Below are 24,351 nucleotides of genomic sequence, written 5' to 3' on the forward strand. Positions count from 1 at the left end.
GTAGGTCTGCTTAACCAAGTTTTTAGAACATGCAATTTTGATAATTAATTTTCAAGGATTTGTGTGCACTATTATGCTATTTGTTTAAAGGTGTCACTGATCCGTTTGGTCTAATGGCATTGTTGTTTTCTATGTAACAATAATGTGTGATACAGCGAAAGGAATATTATTTGTGAAGTGTGCCCATGAGGAATTAAAAGCAGTATCTGTGGATTCTTGTAGTTTGTTACATTCTTTGAGGGAATGTAATTTTTTGTATTGACTTATAACTTTATTCAAGCTTGACAAAATTAAATTAAAGGTACAATGCTTAGGGTCCTAGATCCAAGAAATTAAAAAATAACACATTTAACTAAGAATTACAGTGAAATTTCTAGAATCATCTTCTCTATGGCATCAACATTTGCGAGGTGAAATACCATCAAGGCTTCAATCAGGTCGGAGCAGAGACACCACCACTCATACACCTACACGAATTGGCTACCTTCATAGGTTTCAGAAACCATCTTTACTTGCCCATCCAAAAATATTGGAAGCCATGAGCGTTGAGCGTACTTGGGACGAGGATAATCCCTAAAAGGGACAAGTCGTCGAACCACAAAATCTTCAATAGATTACCAAAGCATGACTCCAAAATCATAATGGATCACAACAACAAAAGTGAAAAGAACACTAGCACAAACTATATGAACGATTATGCGAGGACATAAACCTAAAATCTGCAATGTCAGACACATCAAGCCTGGAGAGACACAAACTGTATGGCTCTTTAGCGCACTCCGATAAGACTTTGCCACGGCAGGAAAAGAACCAAAGCATCTTTATTCTCGATGGCATGCTACGATGTTGCCAATGAAAACTGAAGACATGAAGCTAATAAAACTTTTGAATACAACTACGGAGATGGAAGTTCCCCTCACCTCGCAGCATGACGGCTAGATGCATGCGGAATGAAACGAAATGTGTGGCAGTTGAACCTGTGGAACCTTAGCCTCTCATTGATGTGTATGCAATTTGTTACGTGATCCCTCAGTTTGTTACTCAAGGGAGTTGGTGAGTCCCTTTTTGCACCCCTAAATTATCCCTTGTTTCTGCATAACAGTTTTAGGATTTTGGAAATTTTACCGTGCCCATGCACCCTTTTTCATTGATTTCGCCAGGTTACCAAAGAAGAAGGATATTTTCTGGAGAGAAGATTATGTGGGATAAAACCAGCCGCACAAGACTTTCTGGAGGCAAAGACGTGTGATAAGAACATGGATGCTCATACGATACGACACTATCACCACCTGGTCAACTACTTCAACCTCGCGTGATCGGATTTCGCAGGTGACAAATAGAGAGGCCAGAACCATGAAGCAGAATTGGAAAACTTCAATTCCAGGAGTGATCCAGAGGGGGAATCGGCAGAAGGGCACCGCCACACCATCAAGGGGACTACGATATCGATCTTCATCATCATCGTCATCCACATCCTCAACATCATTCATCTCATTGTAATACCAAACCCTAATTTGGATTCTTGTGTGTGTTACATTAATCATTCATCTGCAATTGCCATGAAAGCTTTTATGGTGCATGTTGTCTCTATGTCTGATTACACCGCCGTGTTCTCAAGTATATGGAGGAACCCTAGTATGTGTATGAGCCGAAGGACCAAAAGATAGATGATTCTCGTTGTATGTTGTGTTAATTATTTTTCATGACGTTGTGTGAAGTCGACCTCACAACATTTTTCATGGGCTTAGAAGGATTTTACTCTCAAAGGGAAACAACGACGAAGAGGTATTGCAATGATAGAAGCTACCACCCTCTCAATGCGGAACTTAGATAGGGGAATAACGGAGACCGCTTTAGCTATGTTCACGTGGAGACCCTTAATCATTGTTGCCTTTATCCGGCAGGAAAGGGTCAGTGATGGCGTATGTGATACGGAGCTACAACAATATGCATGTATCTGTATTTGGCTTCACTCACATATAGAAACATATAAAGTGGCCCGATTCTCGAAACCTAAAGTTGTGCATCCGCACAATTAAGTAACATACATACTAGTGATGAATCCAATCTCCATTATAATGCCTTAGCCCTACTGCAAATTTTATCACTTTCATTACTCTCTTGTTCTTTATTTTTATCCTTGCGCACTTTAATTCTCATCACAACAACTCTTGTTTCGACTCTCGCATCGCTTTTGCTTGGAATCACAATTAACTTGGAGGCGCATTTCGATAAACCTCTTCAAGAGGCATAAAGACCACTTCCATAGCTCCATGTACGATCGATACTCTTAGTCTGAAATACAACTCAACCTTGCGCACTTGTATGACATCGGTTTTCATCGGTTCACCCTCATCTACAGTGGCCACTTCGCCACCACGAGAGGCGCGAACCAGGAAACTGAGTTGGAGTGTAGTCTAACTTGTTTTTCATGTTTGTTTTTTGTGTTCATGGTAGCGATGGGTCGACGGTGGGGGCAATGTCATAGCGAATAAAAAGTCCCACGACTTCGTCTTCGTCTTGGTGTGGTCATCATGGCTGATACGACACACATCAGGGAGTCTGTGGTGTTGTCTTCCCATGGATTGTCGATTTTAGACCTAGTGGATGATTTTTCCAATGCTTCGACCTATCAAGGCAGTGATGGTGGCAAGTTGGAGTCCATTCATATGGTCAATGGTTATCCCGTTTCACCTTTTTGTGTTCTCGATCTTCTTCCTCGACAATAGGGCAACGAAGCGGCGTCCGACAACCTACCATGAAGGGGTGTTTCCCCGACCACAGTGCGATTAATGATCTTATCTTCTCACCCATTCGGGTTGGCCGGCTCATGCGGCTTTTCAAAACCTATTAGGTTAGTACAGCTTATGCAGGTTTGATCTTCCATAGTTTTTAATCGGAGTCTCGAGGAAAAGTGAAAGTAAATGTGAAAGTGCAATTGAGAGAACTTTGATGTAATTTATAGTTGTCTCAAAGATTTTTTTTTTGTCCATCTATGAGTCATTTTATTTGATCTGATGTAATTTATTTACTTTAATGAATAAAGTCACATCATTCTAAAAAAATAATTTCAAGGGGGGAGCAGGCCGAGCTCACCCGTGCTTGCCGTGAACAAATAATACACATACTTAGATCATCTCCAATAGATGATGTAAAATAGCTCGGGGTCATTTTTAGCAAAAATACTGCTCCAATAAATGATGTAGATGCAAATATTGTTACTCAAGATTTGCTCTAGATGTAAAAATAGGGGCACCAAGTGATGCAAATTTGCATCACTTGGATTCTCCAGAGCAAATTTTACATCACCAGGGGACCACGTGCAAAATTTGCATTACCAAGTGCTATTTTTACATCACCAAGTGCTCCAACTTGATGTAATATACGGCACCCACAAGAAGACAGTCATGATGTATTTTGCAACACCTATTTTATATCATCTGTTGGAGTTGGAGATTTTTTGTGACAATAAAACCACCTTTTGGTGATGTATATTTTACTCCAACCACAATTTGATGATGTAAACTACATCATCCACTGGCTCGCTTAGGATGTACAAACAAATCAAAGAGAACTTAAGCCACTATCCAAACATTAATCCTTCTGTTTCCGTAGCCTCATGCGGCCTCCTTTGGTTTATATAATTCTAAAAATGCAGATAACACACACAGAAATTTGATAGGATCTCCAGAATCAGTTGCTTGGTTCACATGAATAGAAAAAACACAGATTTCCTAATTAAAATAGTCAAATCAGAATCAAACCTGATTAGGTATAATTAGTGTGTCATTATTTCACTCAGGATCTCGGTCGTTTTATGTTTGAAATTTTTATAAAAAGAGGTCCAAATAAATTGTAAAATTCCCATATTTTTCCTTTGAAACTGAGGGCAAAGGAATATTTTCTTCATTAGCTATTTTTTAACAAAAGGAGAAGTTCTTTTTTGTTCCTATGCTTTTTCTCCACTTTTCATTAGCTATCAGTCTCCTATGTGATTTTTTTGAAAAACATAAATATTTTCTGCAACACTAACGGTTTTTGAAGAAAGAGGAAAAAAATTGAATAACTAAATATTTTTTGAATTTATGATCTTTCTTAGAAACGCGAACATTTTTTGAAAAACAGGAGAAGACTTGAAAACATGAACATTTTTTGAAAATAACGAACAATTTTTCCAAATTGTGAACAATTTTTATTTTTACGAAAAAAATTGAAAGCGTGAATATTTTTTGAATTTGTGAAAAATTTTGGAAAGCTTAAACAATATTTGAAATTCCCAAACATTTTTTAGATTTGTAAACAAAAACATGCGAACATTTTTAAATTCCCAGAACTTTTTTTGAATTACATAATGAATTTTCAAAACATGAACATTTTTCAAATTCATGATCAAAATTAGAAACTTGGAGCATTCTTTCAAGTTCCCGAATTTTTTTTAAAATTTGCGAACAAATTTTCAAGACATGAACATTTTGAAAATTTGTGAACAAAATTTTGAAAATGGGAATTTTTTTAAAGTTCCCCAAATTGTCGGAGTTTGTGAACAAAATTTTAAAATGCGAACATTTTCTAAATTCCTGAAAATTTGTTGGAAAACAAAATAAAAAGAGAAACAGAAAAGGGAAAAACGAAAAAAAAATAAAAATAAAAAGGAATAGGAATAGGAAAAAAAACAGCAAAACCCGGTTCAGAGAACCTTCTGGAAGGTTCTCAAAACCGATAAAACCAGACAGGAACTAGAAGATTCAAGTCCGGTATACGTGTGTAAGCTTGTAGTGATTCAGATGTTTGCCTTTTTGGTTTTAGTTGATGCATGGAGTAAAGCTTGTGAGCCCATTATCCGTGTGTTCATCATGTATTTGTGTGTGCTTGCTGATTCGTTGGTAGTTGGAACTTGTGAGGTTCAGTGGTATGCATGGGAATATAACAGATCACAGATGGGAATATAACTAGTAGCGCTGCAGGCGCCGGTTGCAGCAGGATCTCGTGGGCCGGCCCATCTTTCATTTTTCTTCCGCTGTCTAAACTCTATGGAAAACTGCAAAAACACAGCGCGAGCTAGGATTCGAACCCAGCATCGCCGGTTATCAGCGATCGTGGCGTGACCAACCCGACTAACTGTGAGAACAAAGACGTTTTTCATCCATTTATACCTCCCATTTTTCCATTTTTCTTTCTTTTTCTTTTTTCTCTGTTCTTTTCTTCTTTCTTTTTCCAAATTCGTAATTGTTTTATTCAAATAGATGAACTTGTTTTCAAAATCCATGAACTGTTGTTTTGAAACTCTTGAACCTTTTTCAAAATCAATGAACTTATTTTTCAAATTTGATGAACTTTTTCATTTGTTTGAAATTTTTCTCAAAATTGATGAACTTTTTTTCAACATTGATGAACTTTTTTCAAAACTGATGAACTTTCTCCAAATCTGATGAACTTTTGTCAAATAGATGAACTTTTTTTATTCTAATCAATGAACTACTTTCATTGTTCGATGAACATTTTTGAAAATCGATGAACTCTTTTGAATCTGTGAACTTGTTTTTGAATCCATGAAGGTTTTTCAATTTAGATGAACTTTTTTTAAATCCGATGAACTTTTTTCAAATCCGATGAACTTTTTTATTAAAATTTATGAACTTTTTTTATTCAAATTGATGAACTAATTTTATTGTTCGATGGACATTTTTTGAAAATCGATGAACTCTTTTGAATATGTGAACTTTATTTTGAATACATTAACTTTTTTTATTCGTTGAACTATTTTTTGAGTACACGAACTATTTTTGCATGCGCATGAACTTCATTTGTAATATGTGCACATGTTTTTAAATAATTGGAAAATCTAAACGCTATAGTGTAATGTGAAATTAATAGTGCGTCTGTGTTTCTATTCTTTTAAACTTCACGCTCTAAATAATCACTACAGTTTGGCTGGTCAAGTGGTTAGCCTCGCTCTTTGGAAGCGTGAGGGCGCGAGATCGATCTCGATCGATAGCAGTTTTTTCGGCCGCGCCATTGTGGGCCGGCCCATCCAGCCGCGGCGCTGAAGGCGCTGACTAGGAGTTCCCAGTGCACTCGTCCCGCTCTATCCCTGTGCGTTTGCTCGACGTTATCACGCAACGAGCGTACTATAGGGATTTCCCTCAACCTGCAGCTAGCTAGAATGTTCGGCACTGGGCTAAGAGTTGTATCTGCCTAAATTTCGGCTGACCTTAATCTTGTGGGCTTTATAGGTTTTGTTGTGAAGTGTGGCCTATGGGCCTTTTAATTTAGAAGCGAAAAGGTTGTGCCATATAGCAGGTCGCTCGGCTTGCAGCGCCATCAGAAGAGACGGAGATAATTACACGATAGTACCACATTTGGGGCGGAGGTGGCGTATTGGTACTATAGTTTGGCTGGTCAAGTGGTTAGCCTCGCTCTTTGGAAGCGTGAGGGCGCAAGATCGATCTCGATCAATAGCAGTTTTTCCGACCGTCTTTTTCTTGCCGCGCCGTTGTGGGCCGGCCCATCCAGCCGCGGCTGCAGGCGCCGGTTAGCTTGCGTGGCGCTAAAGGCGCTGACTAGGAGTTCCCAGTGCACTCGTCCCGCTCTATCCCTGTGCGTTTGCTCGACGTTATCACGCAACGAGCATACTATAGGGATTTTCCCTCAACCTGCAGCTGGCTGGAATGTTCGGCACTGGGCTGAGTTGTATCTGCCTAAATTTCGGCTGACCCTAATCTTGTGGGCTTTATAGGTTTTGTTGTGAAGTGTGGCCTATGGGCCTTTTAATTTAGAAGCGAAAAGGTTGTGCCATATAGCAGGCCGCTCGGCTTGCAGCGCCACCAGAGGAGACAGAGATAGTTACACGATAGTACCACATTTGGGGCGGCGGTGGCGTATTGGTACCAAGTTTGGTAATTTTTACGTGTCAGTACCAAGTTTCGGGCAAGCCGTTGCAAATCAAGCTAAACTACGTATTGACAGTGTATCTGACCGGCAGGGCCCATATGTCAGGTGGCGATGTGGCATATTTTTGCAGAAAACCCCCTTACTTTATATGTAATCACGTAAAGGCACATTATTTTTGCGGGTAAAGGGTTCCCGTGAGAGTCTTTTGTCATTCGGACTTGTTTGAAAGTTTCCGTCGAAATGGATAAATAAATAAAATAAACGAAAAACCACGCGCGGGCAGGTTTCAAACCTGCGACCTGCCATACGCAGGTGATGCGCGCTAGCCAACAGGCTACACGGACGTTCGCGAAAGATTCCACGCAGTATAACTTTTATACGAAGCGAACGCTGGGCCGGCTGTTGGGCCAAGCGAGGCCTGCAATTTTTTTTCGTTTCGCGTTTTACTGCCGCGAGTGCTGGGGCTCGTTCGCCCAGGTTTCTTTTCGTTTCATTTTGTTATGCTTTATTTTTGTTTCTCGTTTTGGCTTATTTTCAGGTTTTTCTTTTTTTTCTTTCTTTTATCTCATTCACTGGGTTAGTTTTTCTTCTGACATACTGACTGAATATTTTTTTAGATAGGCTTCAATATATGATGAACATGTTTCCAAATACATGTTGAACATGTTTTCAAATATGCATGAAGATTTACTTAATGTATGCAGAGCACTTTTTCTGCATATAGTAATCACTTTTTAATGCACGATGAACTTTTCTTTACAAACGGTGAATATTTTTTAATATATTGAACTTTTGGCAACATACGTTGAACAAATTTTAAATGCAAATTGTACATTTTTGTAATATATGTTGAAAAGTTTTCTTAATACACAATAATTTTTTTTGTAATTTATGTTGAACATTTTCTTAATATATGGAGAATTTTTTTCACAATGTGCATTTCAAAAAATGTTCAGCATGTGTTAAAAACTTATTGCGTAAACTCATTCTAGCATTTCGAGAAACACGTAGATTTTCTTAATAATAGTTGGAAAAGTTTTAATGCATTTCTAAAATTTATTATGTTTACAATTTTATTTTTAATACATGTTGTCAACCTTTTAATAATAGGGCGTTTACAAAAATATAATCAATATACGAGTAAGTAAAAAACACTATGTGTTTGGCATATAATATTTCTATTATTTGCGTATTTGAATAATATAATGAGGATACGCAATAATTGTAAACGTATTAATATTATGATTAAAAGACGAGTAATTAAGGGCAAGCGGCCGCGCTGGGCCCAACAGCCGGCCCAGCGTGTCCACACTACTATAAATGAATGCCCGCATGTAATATAGCACGAACCTATGGGTTGCTTGGTTGCTAGCGCTTGTCGGCTGCGAACGGTGGGTCGCAGGTTTGAAAAACCTGCCGGCGCCTCATTTTAATTTTACTTTTAATTTAATTTTATTTATTTGGCCAGTTGGCCGAAACTTTCAAACAAGTCCGAACGAAAATAAAAGACTCTCACGGGAACTCTTTACCCCCAAAAATAATGTGCCTTGACGTGATTACATATGAAGTAAGGGGGTTTTCTATACAAATATGCCACGTTGACACCTGACATATGGCCCCGTCGGTCAGATATGCTGTCAATACATAGTTTAGCCCGATTTGCAACGGTTTGTCCGAAATTTGGTATTGACACGTAAAAATTACGAAAACTGGTACCAATCTGCCAAGACAGCCCCAAATATGATACTATTGTGTAATTAATAATTAATTCGAGGAGACGAGCGGCAGGGGCCAACCGGCCAAACCGCCGAGGTAAGCCTGGCTCGCCAAGTTGCTACAGTCCAAAGGCGCTCCACGCTCAGGGTCACTCCGCTTCACTGTCAATCTGTCATGGTGTACTCGCGCGCCTCACTCCATTCAGGTGATCTGAAACTGATCACATCCCTACCCTATCTTACTAACTTACTTGAAGTAAATGGCACAGGGAGGTGATGTTTCAGGTAAATTTTCTGCCCACTACTCCACTCATGCTAATACAAATCTTACGGGAAGAAAGTGAGAAGAAGTAATCATGATCCATTTGCAGCCATGAATTACTAGTAACATTATTATCTCTTATGATAAAAGTTTCAAGTTGTGTATCTTAAACAATAATCTCTGTGAAGCCTGAACCCTGAACATAAACATACACGGTGCTACACGTCTGCACTACACATCCCTCCCAGAAGAAAAACTCAGTAGGCAGTAGCCGGGATTCAGGCCCGGACACAAGCATCTCTGATCGCCCGCAGCTCGGCGGCGGCATCCCTCATGCTCATCCTCTCGTACTGCGCCGCTCTCGTGCAGCTAAGCCCGACCCTGACGGCAGAGACCAGGCAATCCTGCACCGAGACACCGCTGTCACCATCGAATTCCTTGGTTGCCAGGAGCGTCGCGTCGAGGACCTCCTCTATTCTGCCAGGAAACGCCATGCCAACGAACCCCTGCAGCGTCAGGCCATCCCTGAAGATGTCGTCTGTCGGAGACCTCCCGGAGAAGATCTCCAGCAGCGTGATGCCGAAGCTGTAGACGTCGCCGTGTGTCGAGACTTTGCCGGTCGTTCCATACTCTGCAATGCAAAGTACAGATAAGTTATTCCTTTACATACCTACAAAGTTATTCTACTTGTAGTCTCTAATTAAATTTGCTACCAATTGTTGTTTATATGTACATGAGACACTGTTAAGCAGGAGTTTGATTTACCTGCTGCGACGTAGCCGATGGTGCCTCGGATTCCAATGGTGCTCTCTGAATTCATGGTGTCATGGATCCCCGGATCAAGGAGCAGCTTTGCGAGGCCAAAGTCACCGATGCAGGCCGTCATGTCCTTGCTGAGAAGAATGTTGCTCGGCTTGAGATCACAGTGTATGATCGGGGGTACACAGTTGCTGTGAAGATAGTGCAGCGCGTCGGCGATGTCCACGGCAATGTTGAGCCGTTGGATTGCGGTTAGGCTGCCTACGTTCTTCAGCGCTTCAGGTGTCGGATGCAACCACCTGTCTAGGCTGTAATTGGGCATGAGCTCGAACACTAGAGCTTTGAAGTCATCGCCCCTGCCATCGATGCTGGAGCAGCAGGTGATGATCCGGATCAGATTCCGGTGCCTTATGCTCCGCAACGCCTCGCATTCCGACAGGAATGTCTTGGAGGCTCCGACTTGCTGAAGATCAAACACTTTCACCGCCACAGGAACACTCTCGAGTGTTCCGTTGTCATCCAGCGGGAGAACTCCAAGGTACACAGAACCAAACTTTCCTGCACCTATCAGATTGGCATCCGCAAAGCCGTTTGTGGCTTTCGCCAATTCGGCATACGAGACCCTCTGGTAGTTCGAGGCATCAAGTATGTCTGGTGCCGTAGCTTTTGTGTGTCTCGAGTTTCTCTTGTAGCATAGGTAAATGGCGAGGAGTATGGCCAAGATGAGAACTATGCCTACGATTGGTGCCATGATATGAAGAGGCCAATTAGTATGGCTTCCGTACCTTACCACCGAACATTGTGGAAGATGGAGTTGAGGCACGCCACCACAGAGATCGCCATTCTCGGTGAAGTTAAACCCGGTCATGTTTGCAAACACACCCCAAAGTGGAATGTGTCCTTCGAGATGGTTGTGTGACACATCCAGCTCGATCAACGAACTCATATTCGCCATCTCTTCTGGGACTGTTCCAGTCAGATTGTTCCATGAAAGGTACAACTCCTTCAGCCCGGACATGCCTCCGAGCTCCGGAGGTATCCTTCCCGACAATTTGTTGCTCGTCAAGTTCAGCATCTGAAGCCCCTTCAGCTTGCTCAAGGAAGGTGGGATGCTTCCACTAAAGAAGTTGTTGTCCAAACCGAGGAACTCTAAGCTCTGGCAACTACCAAGCTGCTTTGGTATCTCACCGGTCAAGAGGTTTCCCGACAACTTCAGCAGCGCGAGGTTCCCAAGCTTGATGACGTAAGGAGGAAGCGAGCCATCAAGCCGGTTGTTCGATAAGTCCATTGCTTGCGACAACGATGGCAAGTTGAAGAGTTGTCTTGGGACTTCACCTGTGAACGCATTGCTGGAGAGATTGAGAAGAGCCACCTTCTGTAGGTTGCCGAGGGTCAATGGAATTGATCCGCTCAATTCATTGTTGCTAAGCACAAGCCTAAGGAGCTCTGTCAGGCTCCCGATGGAAGATGGCACCGGCCCCGACAACTTGTTCTCCTGCAGCCGTAACTCTGTAAGGTTCTTGAGCTTCCCAATCCCCTCCGGAATGGTGCCGGTGAGGAGATTGGATTCTAGCCCCAAGGTTTGCAGTGCAATGAGGTTCTCAATACCAGATGGAATTGAACCAGATATGCGGTTACCCCCGAGGTTTAGATCCAAAAGCTTCCTCGAGAGGTTGCCGATGGAGTGTGGCATTGTGCCACTGAACTTGTTGTCTTCCAGAGAAAGAATTTCTAGGCTGTTGCACTTTGTCAAACGGTCCAAGAACTCCCAACCGCCGTCTTCATCGGTTGCAGTTAACTTGTTGCCTGACATCTCTAACTTGCTTGGGCATAACGTGCCAATCTCAGAAGGCACGCATCCGTTGAAGCTATTGTTGGAGAGGCTGAGTTGCGTCATGCCTGTGGCATTGGCTAGTGATGCTGGGATCGGCCCAGTCAGGTTGTTCCCACCGAGGAGGAGGACCTGAAGCTTTGTCATCCCAGCTCCTGCGTGTGATGGCAGGCTTCCGGTGAACTCATTGTTAGCGAGGGACATGTCTTCTAACGAGGACATGTTGAAGAATCTTGGTGGGATATCACCGCCCAAGCTGTTTTGGTAGACATTGAGTTCCCGAAGGAGAGCAAGACGGGAGAGGCCTTCGGGGAGGGTGCCTTCCAGAAAGTTCTGGTGTAGCCAGAGGCTATCAAGGTTTGTAAGGTTGCCAAATGATGGTGGGATTCCGCCGGTGAGCAAGTTGTGGTTTAGCCAGAGGGTAGTGAGGTTCGGCAGCGTGCCGAGCCATGCGGGGATGGTGCCGGTGAGGGTGTTATTGTTGAGATAAGCAGTGGCAAGGCTAGTGCAGTTGCGGAGGCTGTCGGGTATCTCCCCGCTCACCCCGCCGTTGTCGCAGAGGCCAAGGTAGCTGAGGCGCCCCAGCCGGCCAAGGCTCGCCGGGATGGCGCCGGAGAGGGCGTTCCGGTTGAGGTCGAGCTTCTCCAGGTAGGTGAGGTTGCCCAAGGAAGGGGAGATGGTCCCGGTGAGGCCGAAGGACATCATCCGCAGGGCAGTGACGTGCCCGCGCGTGCAGTTCACCCCTGCCCACCGGCAGAAGTGCGCCGTGCTGTTCCACGACTGGAGCTTGCCCTCCGGATCCGACACGCCGGCCCTGAACGCCCGCAGCGCGTCCCGCTCGGGGTTGCGAATGCTGCTCGCCGCCGCTAGCCATACGGTCAGCAAGAGCAGCAGTAGCAAGGCTCCCACAGGCCGTGCCATGGTTGCCATATCTAGGCTAGCTAGGGTGGACTGCGGGCCGTAGAGTAAGTGATCAAGAAAGCTGGTTGGGTCATGTGTGTCTACAGCTTTGGCTCGCACACAAGTTATATAGGCGTGTTGCCGTGCTGGTGGCAGTGTAAGCGCTGGTGTCTCGGTTTGCCGTGCCGAGTAGGGCTTCCGTGGGGTGACTAGTGGGTGACCCTTTTCTTCACAAGACTCCAGAGGTGTCGATGAATTGATGTCACTAGAGGCTATATTGGCAGGGTATTGACCTGGTTTGCGGTCTTCTTAATTGTACGCATTAGCTGGTGGCTGTCTAAAACAGCGAAGGTTTTGTTCTCATCCTGTGGAAAATCTATACATGTTAGCTGTAGCCTGTAGGCCACGTTTGCAAAAGGCCACTGAAGACCTTCTCTGGAGAAGTGGAAAGTTGAATATGCATAGAATTTTTTTGGAAATTTTAGTACGGGAATTTCGGGGCGATACATGCTGCAATGCAAGTCGCAAACAGTGGCATTTTTCTTCCGGCAATCAACATACATGGGACCTTTTTCTTCACAAGACTCCAGAGGTACGGTGTCGACGAAATGATGTTACTACAAGCTATTGTGGCAGTGTGTTGACCTGGTTTGCGGTCTTCTTGTGAGTATTAGCAATGGTTTTGTTCTGTTCCAAAACAGCAATTAATGGTTTTGTTCTATTCATGTGGAAAAGTTCTATTCCACGTTATCGTTTGCCTGTTGCTGTACGTAGGCCATGTTTGCTAAAGGCTACTGATTAGGCCTGACTGGACAAGTGGAAAATGGGAAGACACATCAAAATTTTGTGGAGATTTCAGTACGGGAATCTTGCCGCATTACATGGAGGCTAAAAGTTTTCCATCGTGGTTTGGACTGCTGAACATGTCACGTCCATGTCGAAACTATGGCATTTCTTTCTCGGGAATCATGGCCGTAGCATCTGCAGACATTTGTACATTGGATCTGAAAAATGGGCTCAGATTTAGGACAGATAAAAAGATATTCTCCCTGTACACGGGAGGTCTCATGCATGCATGCCTCGGCCATCTATTTGGTTGGAGATTCGCATGCTTGCATTCTTATCTTGTTTGCGTGTATGGCTTAGTCATTGATTATTTTTGGAGGGGCTCATGGATGCATGTTTTGTGTTTGTCGTGATGAGAACTTTCGAACAAGACCAATCTTGATTATATATACTTCAACAACTTTATTTTTTTCAGATATTGAAACTTCATAATTCTAACGTCAAGTTTTACCAAAATTCATATGCTTTTAGGGTTTTAGATTCTGGGCTTAGAGCTTTAGTGCTTATGGTTTAGGATTTAGGTTTAAGTTTTCATTTTGAAACTTGCTAAATTTATCATCGTTACAATCAAGTTTTAGTAGTTGAAACTTACATGGCCGCTCGATTTCCCTTGTGATCCGCAAAATCATTGGATTCCCCATGGGGGCACACCAAATTTTAAGTTTCAGTTTCTGAAACTTGTGATTTTGCGTTCGCTCGTACCAAGTTCTAGCAGTTGAAACTTAACGGAGATTTATAAATTCATCAAACGTATTCAAAATGGATCTTATTTGAAAGCCTTCGTCACAAGCAACATGAATGTGAATACGAAAAATAAGCTGGATTTGTCGTTCAAAAATATAAAAGATTCAATATTGAAAGTCAAAAGAAAAATTATAGGGGGTGGGATGGGTGGAGTTGCCAAAAGTTGCAAAAGGTTGATTGCATAGGCCATCCAAAATAATCAATGGACTAATTCATGCACAGGACCTCTCGATCGTGCGTGGGAGAAAATCCACTCTCCATGTTGTCGTGGGTTTTACTTCACATATGCTCCCAAATCGCTTACAATACTTTGTTGAAATATCTAAAAATTGTCTCACTAGATCTTTTGGATGTGCTGTGATTAACTCTGAGCCTTTCATTATGACCCATAACATGAAGAAACATTGCTACTTACTCTTTCACAGCGGTGTAGATGCTATCTTATAGAAATCCCTTATGCCTAAAAGTCTTCACTTTGCAAAACGTGCTCTTCGCATTTGAAGCATGTTAACAGCCCCTACGTAGTTGATATTGTAGATGTGGTCCATATTCGGCATCCTCTCCCTATCACGGAGTAACAATGGACCATAACGGATCACATGCTTATCACCATGACGAACCGATCTCTCTCGAGGACCAACATGACTCAGGCCCGGATCACATCCAGAGTGTTGTTGCCTGAACAACCAACGTCATTCGTTCGTCCTAGTGGAACTAATCTTGCAGTAAGTACGTAATGGCGAAATCGACCCTATACCCTATTTAACGACCAAATAGTAGAGGGTGGTTCTATGGTGCTTACCGTTGATGGAGTCGATGATCCACCCATGGCGTAGACGAGAAGAACGAGACAAAGATAGACGAGACAGAGACGAAGACGAAGGAGACAAGTAGGTCATGATGTTGGAGATTTAACTTGTTAACGCCTAAGCGGCCACCACCGCCGCCCTCGGTGCCCAGAAATGACGTTGGATTTGTCCTACAGCTGGAGGTGAGCGGGTAACATGGGTGAAGGGTAAGACATATTTTGCACCATCCAGTGCAGATAGAATTTTTGTCTCCCGCCATCTCCTTGTTGAATCCCCCTGCATCGCCTGGCATGAAGTGTCCCCCCCCCCCCCCCCCCCCTTGCGCTCTACTCGGCATGGCTCACTGAAAACAACTGATTTGGCTGTTCCTAGTGAGACACGCTCTGGGATACTTCAAAGTTCATATGCGTCCGAGCCAGGCTCTTGTGTACGCAAACAAAGAGGCTTTTTCTGCATCCAGCGAGCCTGTTTGCGTGTGCAAGCAACCAAACGCATCGTTACATTCAGATATGGCCATATTCCCTAGCCTGCCTATGCCTCGCTTAGTGCGAGCTGGAAGGCAGTGTTGCGTCAAGGACGCATATAGTGGGCCGACCCAACAGCGAGTAAGCCATTTCTTTCAATTTTCGTTCGTTCATTTTTTCCTTTTTACATTTGTTTATATTTTCAAAAAATAGTTGAAATACTGACATTCCAAAATTTAAATTTACTAAATTTTCTTTCAAATCATGAATTTGAAAAATGTTAACATAGTGTAGAAAATTGATAACATCGATATGATTCCAAAATATTGTGACATTTAAAATGTTTAATACATATTAAAGAAATCTTTAAACACATATATTTGAAATTTGTTAATCATGTATTTGAAAAACGTTAAATTTGTATAAAAATGTTTTGATGTATAATAAAATGTAAAATGTGTCTGAAAAAAGTTGACAACATATAGTTAAGAAATTTTTAATCATGTATTTTGAAAATATTAAAGATGTATGAACAAATGCGCATTTTGTATGAGAAAAATGTACAAGATGTGTGAAAACAAGTTGACATCAAACCATGGTAATTATGGATTTGAAAAATGTTAAAGGGATATAAAAATATTGGTGAAATAACGAAGACCGCCACTGATCGGCACCACCCGTGGGACATGGCGCGTCCTACTCCCATTCGAACAATCGCTGCGGTGACTAGTCGAACAATCCCAGCCCCACAGAAAATCCCCGTAAAAGCCCGTGAGTTTAGAATTTTCTAAACTGCATCCTCAGTAGCAGCAATTATTGTACTCCTCCAACCAGTCTCGATCACTTGATGCAATGCCAGCCTCGTCTCACCTCCAGGTCCCAGAGATGCCTCCGTCGATGCATAATTTCAGAGCATATGAAGAGAGGATTTTCTTTCCCCCCGGCAAAGGGCGTATGAAGAGATGATTAGTACTATCAGGAACATTAGAGACGGAAATAAAAGGCCGACAAATTCAAGAAATGTTAGCTTTTATGTCTTGGAAACATTTCATCCACTTGGCTAATTTTCCTGCAGCTCTCCAAGTGGTCACAAATTTTAGGACAGAAGGAGGCCGGCCTGGAATTCGACCCCACATATGAACACGCAGACCAGCTAGCCACTCCGCTAGCTGAAGCCGGGGGACAAAGAACGAAACAAAAACAGAGCAGCTCTGGCTACGCTAGTGCTACTTGCGACCAGCTCGCTCGCCGGCCGGCCGGCCTACTGCTGCTGCCGGCCGTAGGAGGAGGAGGGGAGCACGAAGCGCGAGGCGAAGGTGTAGTGGTGGCAGAGGTTGCCGGCGCCGGAGACGTCGTCGTCCAGCGCGGAGCCGAAGCCGTCGCGGTCGAAGTTGCGCGCGTAGCTGAGCGGGTCGTACTGGCGGCACCGGGAGGACGCGCCCGTGGGAGCCGCCGTGCACAGCAGCATCTTGCTCCGCCTCCGCATCCTCCGCACCAGCCGGGCCAGCGCCAGCCCGAACCCGGCCGGGCCCCGCCGGCCGCGGCACGAAGACGACGACGAGGATGCATTGCCCGGATTCCCCATCCCGATCGACCGCTCCTACTCCGGTTGATTCCGGGAGAATGTATGGATCTTGGTGGTTGGTTGGTCTCTTGGAGGCGTAGGTGGGAGATTCCGTGGTGTTGGTGGTGCCGATTTATAGGAGTTGTCGAGCTGATCCGCCAGTGAGTGGAGTGGAGCGGGGTTGTGGGGAGGAGACTACTGGAGCGGGGTGGTGGTGACCGGTGACGACGGCAGCGGTTTCGCGTCTCGCATGTGGCCCGGACGTACGAGAGCGTATAGAAAAGTACACTTCTGCTGGAGCCAGTGTAGAGTAGGTATGGTTCTTTCTTGGTTCATTATCGTAGGATGATAAACTAATTAAAGTGGCTTGAAGTGCAAGGATGAGCCACGAGCCTCCTCTTTGCATCAATCCAACCTAGTTCCTAGACTAGCGAGCAAGTCTCGAGCGAGTTGCTTTTTCGGTTGCAAAAGAGAATTAACTGATGAACCTGGTTCGTTAGTGTAGCTAACACTATGATGATTAGGGAGCAGCTAGCTTGACGAGCTCCAGGAATCAAGGGATGATGTGTGTAAGCAGCACTGCAGCAAGCTAGCCGGCCCTCCAGCAAAACATCGATTACGCATTTCCTAACAAAGAAGGGTTTACATTTTACTACACGCAGCGGGGACCTATGAATAAACTAGGCGTACGTAGACACGTAGTAGGGACGGCGCGCAGAAGCATGCATGTGCATGCACATTGACGATGCATGGGACTTGACGGATTCCGAAGACCGAGAAAATGGAACAACAACTCTTCGACCTTTTGCTCGTACCGAGGTGGAGAAGGCGGGAGACGGCCGTTGGCAAGTGGCAGTGGGGCGGTGCGTGCGAGCGAGCGCCCGCCGGAGCCACTCCGGCCGTGTCCCGCGGGGCCTCTGCATGCGCGCTCGCGTCCGAGGAAAGGGTGGCAAACCGGGCGTCGGTCCGATCGATGAAGACGGACGTTGCGGCCACGCGCCCCAACCCCGCCATGTGCCCTGTCCGTCTTTGCAGCTGCAATACTCCCCAAGTTTGCTCGGACGAGAGATCACGGTCGAGACTTATGCTGCTCTATTATGCAAAAGAAAAATCTAGATCAACTAAAATATATACTACACTGCTCGTTGTGGTCGAAGATGTCCACGATCTTCGTGTTGGGCTCCGGGTACATGGACGACAACCACAACTCCGGCTCCTCCGCGTCGGCCTCTGCCTCCTCTTCCGCCTCTATTTCGGCCAAATGCTCGTCGATCTACACCCGTTATTGTCGCATGAAGTGTCGGTTGGCCTTCACATAGGCCTCATTCTGGATGGACTTCAGGATAACGGTCTGCTCCGCCGTTTCCGCCGCTTGGGCGACCTCAAATCCGCCATGACGTCCTCCATGGGAAGCCCACAACTGGCTCCGGCTCCTCCATGGGCTCCGTCTGTTGCTCCGCCTCTGGTTGCGGTCCCCCCCTGCCGTCCTCCTCCTCCTCGGAGGCAGGGTGCGGAGGCAAGCCGGCTGCGACCTAGGTAGCACGCCTAGGCTGGATCTCCTTGAGCAGCTGGAAGCACTGCTCCAGTGTCAGCATAGTATACATGGTCACCTCTGTTGGGCCATGGTGAGCATGGACAACGAGAAGAGAGGGAGAGGAGTGGATTTGGCTCAGGATGGCGGCACGGAGAGGGAGAAAGCAGATGTGGCTAGGGCTGGGGGTCGTTGTCCGGCTTAAATAGCCGACTTTGGCCCTCAGGCGCAGAGCCGGTGCGGCACCACGTGGCATTCACACACCCACGGAGGAGATGTCTGTCGGACAGTTGGGTTTTCGGGCGATTTCGTATGGGACATGATCATCAGTCCAACGTCACGAACGCGCCCGAGCCGCCCATATCTACCCCAGATTTGGGCTGGATGTGAGGTGTCCCGGTCAACCCGGGCGTTTGAGGCTGGTTTGAAACGCCCGGATGGGCCAAGTTTCTTTTTTTGTCGGGCCGCCTGTCCCGGGCATTTGAAGCAGGTATGGGGCGCCCGAATGCGCTTAGCGGGACACTTCACCTGGTGAGAAATGCATATGGGATATCTCGTGCATGTTGGTCATTCATCTAGTTGGAGATTTGTATCCTCATTTCTCAGCAGTTTATTTCCCATGCTTGCTAACCATTTTGTGAGCAGGCAGCTTCCATGTTTTTTATGTGATTTCAAAGTTTAATTTTTTTTAGGAACAGAAAGCCTGATTTAACTTTCATTTTCATATTTATGTTCTTGACAACAAGGTATTTTAACAAGGTCACTCTTGAATATATTTTGATAAGTATAAATTTTTTAGTTTTGAAACATGATGAAGCCTTATGAAGAATGGTGATACCCTGTGATATAGTGTATGAAACTCGTTTCATGCCAATTTATTTTATTGAGAAACACAATAATGCACTCCAAAAAACAATAAAACTTGATAAGAAGTTAATAACTGATGTTTATTACAAACTTGTAATTTTGAGTTTGAATTACATAGACACGAAAAGAAACATTATGATAGGCTTTTTGAAGGAAATATGCCCTAGAGGCAATAATAAAGTTATTATTTATTTCCTCATATCATGATAAATGTTTATTATTCATGCTAGAATTGTATTAACCGGAAACTTAGTACATGTGTGAATACATAGACAAACAGAGTGTCACTAGTATGCCTCTACTTGACTAGCTCGTTAATCGAAGATGGTTATGTTTCCTAACCATAGACATGAGTTGTCATTTGATTAACGAGATCACATCATTAGGAGAATGATGTGATTGACTTGACCCATTCCGTTAGCTTAGCACTTGATCGTTTAGTATGTTGTTGTTGCTTTCTTCATGACTTATACATGTTCCTATGACTATGAGATTATGCAACTCCCGTTTACCGGAGGAACACTTTGTGTGCTACCAAACGTCACAACGTAACTGGGTGATTATAAAGGTGCTCTACAGGTGTCTCCGAAGGTACTTGTTGAGTTGGTGTATTTTGAGATTAGGATTTGTCACTCCGATTGTCGGAGAGGTATCTCTGGGCCCACTCGGTAATACACATCACTATAAGCCTTGCAAGCATTGTAACTAATGAGTTAGTTGTGGAATGATGTATTACGGAACGAGTAAAGAGACTTGCCGGTAACGAGATTGAACTAGGTATTGAGATACCAACGATCGAATCTTGGGCAAGTAACATACCGATGACAAAGGGAACAACGTATGTTGTTATGCGGTTTGACAGATAAAGATCTTCGTAGAATATGTGGGAGCCAATATGAGCATCCAGGTTCCGCTATTGGTTATTGACCGGAGACGTGTCTCGGTCATGTCTACATAGTTCTCGAACCCGTAGGGTCCGCACGCTTAAAGTTCGGTGACGATCGGTATTATGAGTTTTTGTGTTTTGATGTACCGAAGGTAGTTTGGAGTCCCGGATATGATCACGGACATGACGAGGAGTCTCGAAATGGTCGAGACGTAAAGATCGATATATTGGACGACTATGTTCGGACACCGGAAAGGTTCCGGAAGGTTTCGGACATATACCGGAGTACCGGGGGTTACCGGAACCCCCCGGGGAGTTAATTGGGCCTCATGGGCCCTAGTGGGAGAAGAGGAGGGGCGGCCAAGGGAAGCCGCGCGCCCCCTCCCCCTCTAGTCCGAATTGGACAAGGAGGGGGGCGGCGCCCCCCTTTCCTTCTCTTCCTCTCTCCCTTCCTTCTCCCCTCCTACTCCAACTAGGAAAAGAGGGAGTCCTACTCCCGGTGGGAGTAGGACTCCCCCCTTGGCGCGCCCTCCTCCTGGCCGACCGCCTCCCCCCTAGCTCCTTTATATACGGGGGCAGGGGGCACCCTATAGACACACAAGTTGATCTGTTGATGTCTCCCAACCGTGTGCGGTGCCCCCCTCCACCATAATCCACCTCGATCATATCGTAGCGGTGCTTAGGCGCAGCCCTGCATCGGTAGCATCATCATCACCGTCATCACGCCGTCGTGTTGACGAAACTCTCCTGCGAAGCTTTGCTGGATCGAAGCTCGCGGGAAGTCATCGAGTTGAACGTGTGCTGAACTCGGAGGTGCCGTGTGTTCGGTACTTAGATCAGTCGGATCGTGAAGACGTACGACTACATCAACCGCGTTGTGCTAACGCTTCCGCTTTCGGTCTACGAGGGTACGTGGACACACTCTCCCCTCTCGTTGCTATGCATCACCATGATCCTGCGTGTGCATAGGAATTTTTTTGAAATTACTACGTTCCCCAACACTTTGAACACGATGAACCACTTTGAAACGACATGACTACTCATTTACACACATTTCATAATATGATACTCTATGATACATAATGAACTACAATAAAACTAATGATTAACACACTCTAGAGTATTATGCCACACAAGGATCAGGTCTGGAATGATGATATACGGGATAGAGTTAGGGTAGCACTGATTGAAGAGAAACTTGTCCAACATCGTCTGAGATTATTTGGGCATATTCAGTGCAGGCCTCCAGAAGCTCCAGTGCATAGTGGATGATTAAGTCGTGCTGATAATGTCTAGAGAGGTTGGGGTAGACCAAGCTTGACATGAGAGGAGTCGGTAAAGAGAGATATGAAGGACTGAAATATCACTAAAGAACTAGTCATGTACATGGGTGCGTGGAAGCTAGTTATTCATGTGTCAGAACCATGAGTTGGTTGCGAGATCTGATGGGTTTCAGCTCTAGCCTACCCCAACTTGTTTAGGACTAAAGGCTTTGTTGTTGTTGTTGTTGTTGTTGTTGTTGTTGTTGTTGTTCCAAATTTCGTATTTAAAAATGTTTGAAAATATATTCATGATTGGTCTTGTTTAAAAGATATCCTTACCAACACCCCAAATATGTAAACAAAATAAAATTCAGAAAAAAATGAACATGGCATGGGGAGGGGGGCAAGGGGGATCCCCACTTGAATATGATCTCTATTCCAAGAAAATAAGCCGATTATGAGGGAAACTAGGTCGAACCCCATGATCCCGTTTATGAGGAATACCAAATCAAAAACCTTGATCCAATGTATAAGGAATACCGAACCCAAATACCATACAACCCTAGGGCAAAGATCAGGTAAACACAAAGCACCCCATACATAGTTACAACACAACGCAAAGGCCAACTAACTAAAGAAATAGGTGGTTGGGAGGAACAACACAGGTTATGTCAAACCATCTAAAGTGTAGCACTAGCAAGACAACAAGGTGGCAAGATCAAAGGTCCCCACGAGAGCAAACAGGCAACGACAACATTGAGACCGCAGACACAAGATGGCGCTGGGTTCCACCACTAGGGAGTTGCACTATTGCTAACCCCTAGCCATCGCACACTCAACATTATGGTTGTCTTGCCCATGGTGAGGTTAGGATGACGCAGAGGGAGACGCGGACTCATTGAGCATGCACCGAGAGGATGTCGATTCACCCCCGAAAGGGATGTTAGTTGGTGAAAACTAACGAAGGAGTGATAGGCTGACAGAGAGGCCTCAGAAAAAATATCTCAACCAAGGACGGACATAGGCACATAGCCATGGCGGTGTGTGTGTGTGTGGGGGGGGGGGGGGTGTTGGGGAGGGGGGAGAACAAATAAGGTTGAGTGTTATACATATGCATGTATTCTCTTGAAAAACTAGCATCCATGGTGCTCTGCATAGGAAAAAAAAATTGATACGTAAAAGTCATTTTTGAAGCATTGTGAGGTCCGATAGGAGAATGGTGTAGAGAAGAAATCATGTAGTGATTGATCGTTGGATCTTAAACCAACGATCAACTGTGTATAGATTAATAAAAAGAAACAAAAGGACAGACAAGTTTGTTCTCCCACGCGAAAAGGAGTCAGTCCAACGTCTTGCTCACTCGATCTAGCCGTGGACGTATGGCTTCCAAAGGGGATCCAGCACCATAAACTAGCGATGACCGGGTGTCGTCAGAACTCCGTGTCAGTTTCATCGGCCAGCAGCTGCATACGAAAACGAGTCACCATTGTGCTAGCCTAAACAGTGTGTTGCACTCCCTCAAAAAAAAAAAGTGTGTTGCACGATGTAAACGACAGCGTGCAGCTTGCGTGCCACACAGGTGCCCATCAAAAATGCTAGACGTACAGGCTTTTACAGAAGTTCTACAGGCTCCTTCCAAATTTTCTAAACATCCCCCCTGATTTCAATGGGGATGAGCCCTTGCCACTGCTAATGACCAATTAAAAACTACCATATCATCTTGTAACCTCCTCTTTCCTGTAACATCCTGTACGTGTAGCAAAGCCGGGTGCCCACCCACGGTTTTCCAAGAAGAAGCAGATCCACGTCCCGTCCTCGTCATGCAAAGTTGACCGGTCAATGGTCAGCACGACATGCCAATGGCACCCACTGGCAGCATATCTCGAGCCGCCAAGGAATATACACGCCGGTGGGCGCACACATGGTTTGAGAGCCCCGTCATATGCACGCACGCATGCACATCCGTTGCTCATGGCTGACGACATACGGCTGCCCGAATGCATGACCCTACTCAGCATTCTCATCGCCATCTGATTAATCGCCAATCGCTGTTTTGTCTTGCGGAGAGTTATATTGCGTACGTGTACTAGGTCACAAACAACAACGCACATATGGACTTCCGAAGGGTTGCACTATGGTCTTAGGGCATGTACAATGGGAGCAGCACCACACCACTGCCGGAGCGTTTCATGTAGATAAAAGTAATTAAAGTCACTGGAAGTGCATGGATGAACCCCGATACATATGAACTCACTTTGAAAAACACATTTCTAAATGCTAAAAAAAATCTAAAAAACATGGCACGGGTACGTATTCATGTTCTATGTGCGTGCATAAAGTTTCACGGAAAAATAACCTTTTTTGTGGCCAGTGCAAAAAAGACAAAAAAATTGTGTCGTGAAACGCTATTTAGAAGCACTAAAATTTGTCTTTTTTACGGAGACAAAACAAAAAGATATTTTTTCACAAAACTTTGCGCCGCGCACACACATTTGTGAACATGTATGAATGGAATTTTCTTTTGATTTTTTTGAGATTTTAAAACGTACTTAAAATGCATTTTTTGAAAAGTTGGTGCAGATGCCCCTGGGTTCAGATCGTGCCCACTCCTAAAGCCACTATCTAATTCTACCTTCATCCAATGGAAGCAATGGTATGGTCCTCAGGGTTGGCAGCATTTTTGTATTCACCATAGAGTAGGCTTGTCCAACCCTCCCTCATTGGCAGCGTCTGCATTTTTGTCAGGGGAGAGCCGGCCTCTTCTGCAGGATCCTATCTATCTCTACAAATTACACCTTTTCCTAAGCTCAGCTATCTGAACCTACGTGGCGTGCTTGGGCATCTGTCCATGCTATGCTGGAGCATTGGCCATGCCCTTAAACTTGGCATGCCTGTGACGAAATTGAAAAATCACGCCGCGTCCGCTGGCAGCCACATCGTCTTACTAGTGATGGTCTTATCGGCCTTTGAAATCTTGCTGATAAGCCCACGCCGTCTAGCAAAATGAACCCGCCCTACTT

General features: G+C 44.7%; 2 protein-coding genes across 2 annotated transcripts; both read right to left on the reverse strand.

The window, feature by feature from the left end:
• Positions 1 to 8,970: 8,970 nt before the first annotated feature.
• LOC109753670 (uncharacterized) lies at positions 8,971 to 12,637 on the reverse strand. The gene is made up of 2 exons (XM_020312583.4): positions 9,634 to 12,637; positions 8,971 to 9,499 (listed from the first exon to the last, which is right to left on the reverse strand). The coding sequence occupies exons 1-2, from the start codon at positions 12,386 to 12,388 to the stop codon at positions 9,147 to 9,149; spliced, it is 3,108 nt and encodes a 1,035-aa protein (XP_020168172.1). The 5' UTR covers positions 12,389 to 12,637; the 3' UTR covers positions 8,971 to 9,146.
• A 3,596-nt stretch (positions 12,638 to 16,233) lies between these two features.
• LOC109753659 (uncharacterized) lies at positions 16,234 to 17,080 on the reverse strand. The gene has a single exon (XM_020312574.4). It carries the CDS (start codon positions 16,804 to 16,806, stop codon positions 16,483 to 16,485), a length of 324 nt encoding a protein of 107 aa, XP_020168163.1. The 5' UTR covers positions 16,807 to 17,080; the 3' UTR covers positions 16,234 to 16,482.
• Between the last annotated feature and the right edge of the window lie 7,271 nt (positions 17,081 to 24,351).

The sequence above is a fragment of the Aegilops tauschii genome, chromosome 7, assembly GCF_002575655.3.
Source record: "Aegilops tauschii subsp. strangulata cultivar AL8/78 chromosome 7, Aet v6.0, whole genome shotgun sequence".
Classification (NCBI taxonomy): Eukaryota; Viridiplantae; Streptophyta; class Magnoliopsida; order Poales; family Poaceae; genus Aegilops; species Aegilops tauschii.

Excerpts from the sequence above, each read along its gene's own strand:
- LOC109753670 (XM_020312583.4), bottom strand. The coding sequence starts at position 12,388 with ATGGCAACCATGGCACGGCCTGTGGGAGCCTTGCTACTGCTGCTCTTG. Across the intron at positions 9,500-9,633 it reads CATCGGCTACGTCGCAGCAG|AGTATGGAACGACCGGCAAA; the intron begins GTAAATCAAACT and ends TTTGCATTGCAG.
- LOC109753659 (XM_020312574.4), bottom strand. The coding sequence starts at position 16,806 with ATGGGGAATCCGGGCAATGCATCCTCGTCGTCGTCTTCGTGCCGCGGC.